Raw genomic sequence first — 4,040 nt, forward strand, 5'->3', positions numbered from 1 at the left:
CAGGTGATAGGTCACCTGGTCATAGAAGGAAATGAGATTGGTCAAACAAGACCTACCCGCAACAAACCCGTGCTGGCTGTCCCTTAGGATGTTAGCCTGGGGCAGTCCATCAAGGATGGCCTCCTTAATAAACTTTTCTAAGATCTTCCCCAGCACTAAAGCTTTCTTTAGCACAGTCAGGAGATGATGTAAACATGTCTTAAGAGAGCCACGTACAATTTTTACACGGGGCCATGTAGCTTTCCTGTTACTTTTTAATCCCCAGCTTATTCTTAGGAAAGACATCCTGGAAAACACAAACTTTGTACTAATTTCAATGGAATTACATTATGAATGAATCTGGCCAGTGAAGCCAAGATAATATAACTGTCTCTAATTGGCTGTGGTTCTAAATCATTTGCTAGTCAGTTGCAGTAAATATGCCACCATGACTGTAAGAAAACACTGTTTGCAAAACTCACTACATAGCTTCTATTTTCTAAAGTCTCAAAACTTCAACTGGGTCACCATCTACAATGGCATAACTAAGGCAGGGTGACAGAGGCAACTGCCCCAGGTGCAGATGCTGGTAGAGGGTGAAAAAATGCCTTGTACCGTAAAATCAGCTGTATGACTGCAACCATAAGTTGCAGCTGTCCCTGGGTACAGTAGCCACCCTGGGCCTCCAGCTGTGGTCTTGTGTTCTTGATCATGTGCATTAAAGCTAATATGCCAAGAAGGAATTAAAACAACTCTACTGTACCTATTAAGTCAGAACAGGCTCCACTCTCCAGTCTGTGTTTCCTGTATAAATTCTTCAGGACTTTAGCACTGCCAAAACGTTTAAAGCGACTTTTTACATTATTATAAAACCATTCCAGGGACTGGGTCCTTAGGAGTCTAAAGAAAACAAATAAAGAACATTTCAGATTGTGTAAAATGATCCTACATAAAAACCCCAAACATTTTCCTTTCCTTCCTTAAAAACAGTATCTACCAAGTTCTTTTGAGCCTTGTAGTATAATATTTACCTTTCTAATCACAGTTTCGTAGGTTTAGCTTGGATAAATCTGATTATTTGGCTAAATAAGTACTGGAAATCTAGCTAACAGTAAGTATCTCTATATTAGTAGTTTTGTTTATTATCATATCAAACTATTTGGTTAGTCTTCACAAATGTATATCATCACACACATTTACAGAAAATAACAGGTTGGGCAAAGCCTAAACAAATAATCTTAGCTCAGCTTAAGCAAAAAGCAGTGAATAGAATAATTTACTGGGAAATATGCAAAATTGCAGCTTGGTCCAAGGTGTCATAAATCTCAATCAATAATATACATACAGTACAATCACATTGGAGTGTATTTTTTTGTTCCTATGCTTGTGATAAGCCAAAAGATCCTGTAAAACCCTACATTGCTCTCAATATCAAGATGAAAAACAGATTTGGTACCTCTTCTCTTGGTGGAAATAAAACAAATCACACTGAGTGGCTAGATCCAAAATGTTGGCTCAATGGGCTTTGGATCAGGTTTCAAAAGATGTAGAAAATACTGGTTGTAAGCACTTTTGGTATCATATTTTATTATAAATCCACAAGCTAATGACTCTTTGCATGGTATCTTTATACCCCTCACCTGTTGAAGGAAGGACGGATGATCCACCATAGAGGAATGTCTCAGAGGGTGCAGCCCACAATTAATGATTTATAGTCCCAAAAGGAGATGAAATCTTGAAAGGGCCTCTATGAATCCAGAGGACAGCCTAAACTTAAAGCTGCATTCTCTGAGCAGAACCCTCAGGTGAAAAAAGCAGTGTTTGCATCAGCAAGTGTGAATCAGCACCAGCGTGATTTGTCACAATTTGAACTGACACATTTAATTGTTTACTGCCACATCAATTTATTTACTTTATGCCATGCCTTCAGATTATAGGTAGCAAAGTGACTGGTACATTCTGATGTGAGACAAAAACATCCTATTTAGCATTTAGTATAACATGGTTGCAAAGATCAAAGGATTTCCCTTCCCCCCTTAACTGTTTTTATTTAGTAAAAATGGGAGCTTCAAAAAATTAACAATTAAAAGAATTTTAAGAATTTTCATAGAATCATTGAATCAATGAGTCGGAAGGGACCTTGACAGATCATCTAGTCCGACCCCCTGCCATGGGCAGGAAGGAGCACTGGGGGTGGCAGGGGTCATAAGACCCCAGCCAGGTGCCTATCCAGTCTCCTCTTGAAGATCTCCTGGGAAGGTGAGAGCATCACCTCTCTGGGAAGCCTATTCCAGGCTCTGGCCACCCTTACTGTGAAGTAGTTCTTCCTAATATCTAACCTAAACCTATCCTCCCTTAGCTTGTGGCCATTGTTCCTGGTGACTCCAAGGGGGGCCCTGCTGAACAGACTTTCCCCGAGTCCCTGCTGGTGGACCTTGATAAGGTTGTAGGCAGCCACAAGATCCCCCCTCAGTCTCCTCTTGCGGAGACTGAAGAGATTCAGGTCCCTCAGCCTCTCCTCATAGGGCTGGCCACGGAGGCCCTCAACCATATGAGCGGCCCTCCTCTGGACCCTCTCCAGGTTCTCCACGTCCTTCTTGAAGTGTGGCGCCCAGAACTGGACACAGTACTCCAGCTGCGGCCTGACCAGCGCCGCATAGAGGGGGAGCAAGACCTGTCTGGACCTGTTAGTGATGCCCCTGTTGATGCAGGACAGGGTGCAGTTGGCTCTGCCTATTGCTTCATCGCACTGGTGACTCATATTCATCCTGGAGTCAATCCTGACTCTAAGATCCCTCTCTGCCTCTGTGCTGCCGAGAGGGTTAGCCCCTAGCCTATAACCATAATGCTGGTTCCCTCTCCCCAGGTGCAGCACCCTGCACTTGTCCTTGTTGAACCGCATCCTGTTCAGATCTGTCCACTTCTCTAACCTATCCAGGTGTGCCTGGATGTGGTCCCTACCTGCTGGTGTATTCACTTTACCCCAAAGCTTGGTGTCATCAGCAAACTTGAACAGGGTGCTCTCCACACCCTTGTCCAGGTCGCTAATGAAGATGTTGAACAGCACCGGCCCAAGGACTGAGCCCTGGGGGACTCCGCTTCCCACACCCTCCCAGTTCGACATCGACCCGTCCACCACCACCCTCTGGGTGTGCCCCTGGAGCCAGTTTGCCACCCATGTGACCGTTAAAATAAATTATAAATAAAGGGAATATGTTTTCTAAGCCTGAGTGGTTAAAGTTAGCCTCCTACATTTATGTGCAAACACATAAAATAAACCCTAAATATCAAAAGATTCCATTGTTTAAAAATATCTTGACCAAGGAGGAAAATAATGTAATCATAAGATTAAGCAAGGATTTTTACAAGAGCAAGTTTTCTACAGGACACCACAGACTTTCTCAACAGAATCTAGAATATCAACAACCTCCCTGAGAAGACCATACTTACAACCATAGATGCCACCAGCCTGTACACTAACATCTATCACCAGGAAGGCTCAGCTGCTACCTGAAATAACTACAAGAACATGGAGTATACTCCAATTTGCGACAACACATTGCACAACTCATCCACTTCAACCTTACCCACAACTTCACTTAAAAAAAAATCATCACTTTCTCAAAGCAAAGGGCACAGCTGTGGGCACAAAGATGGCCCCTCAATATGTCAACCTTTTCATGAACCACCTGGAGAAAAAAATTCTAGAAAACTGCAGCACCAAACCTGCTCTATATCTATGTTACATAAATGATATTTTCATGATCCAGACCAAACACCTGAACTCATTTATTGAGTTCCACCACAGGTTTAAAACTATCTCCTCCCAATCAAACTAAATACCCCTCCTGGAACCATAAACATACCACCACACACCACAACAAATCAGAATAGACATCAAACAACAGTAGTGTATACTCAACTAAGATCAGACTTTGAGGCTAGGGACAGAAATTACAGATAAACCGGTATAAGTGTGTTCCAGGGGACAAAGTAATGGAATGCCTATATACCAATGCTTGTAGTATGGGGAACAAACAGGAGGAACTTGCCCTCAGAAT

The 4,040-nt window shown here is 42.7% G+C and overlaps 1 protein-coding gene across 3 annotated transcripts in view; it reads right to left on the reverse strand.

The window, feature by feature from the left end:
- Positions 1 to 4,040, reverse strand: part of MYRIP (myosin VIIA and Rab interacting protein) — a 403,309-nt gene that overhangs the window by 102,978 nt on the left and 296,291 nt on the right. For all 3 annotated transcript variants that reach the window (XM_019537529.1, XM_019537520.1, XM_019537510.1), the window contains exon 4: positions 743 to 879. In XM_019537529.1, the coding sequence (XP_019393074.1) occupies positions 743 to 879 (137 nt within the window). The remainder of the gene's footprint in view (positions 1 to 742; positions 880 to 4,040) is intronic.

The sequence above is a fragment of the Crocodylus porosus genome, unplaced genomic scaffold (genome assembly GCF_001723895.1).
Source record: "Crocodylus porosus isolate Cpor-Errol unplaced genomic scaffold, CroPor_comp1, whole genome shotgun sequence".
Taxonomy (NCBI): domain Eukaryota; kingdom Metazoa; phylum Chordata; order Crocodylia; family Crocodylidae; genus Crocodylus; species Crocodylus porosus.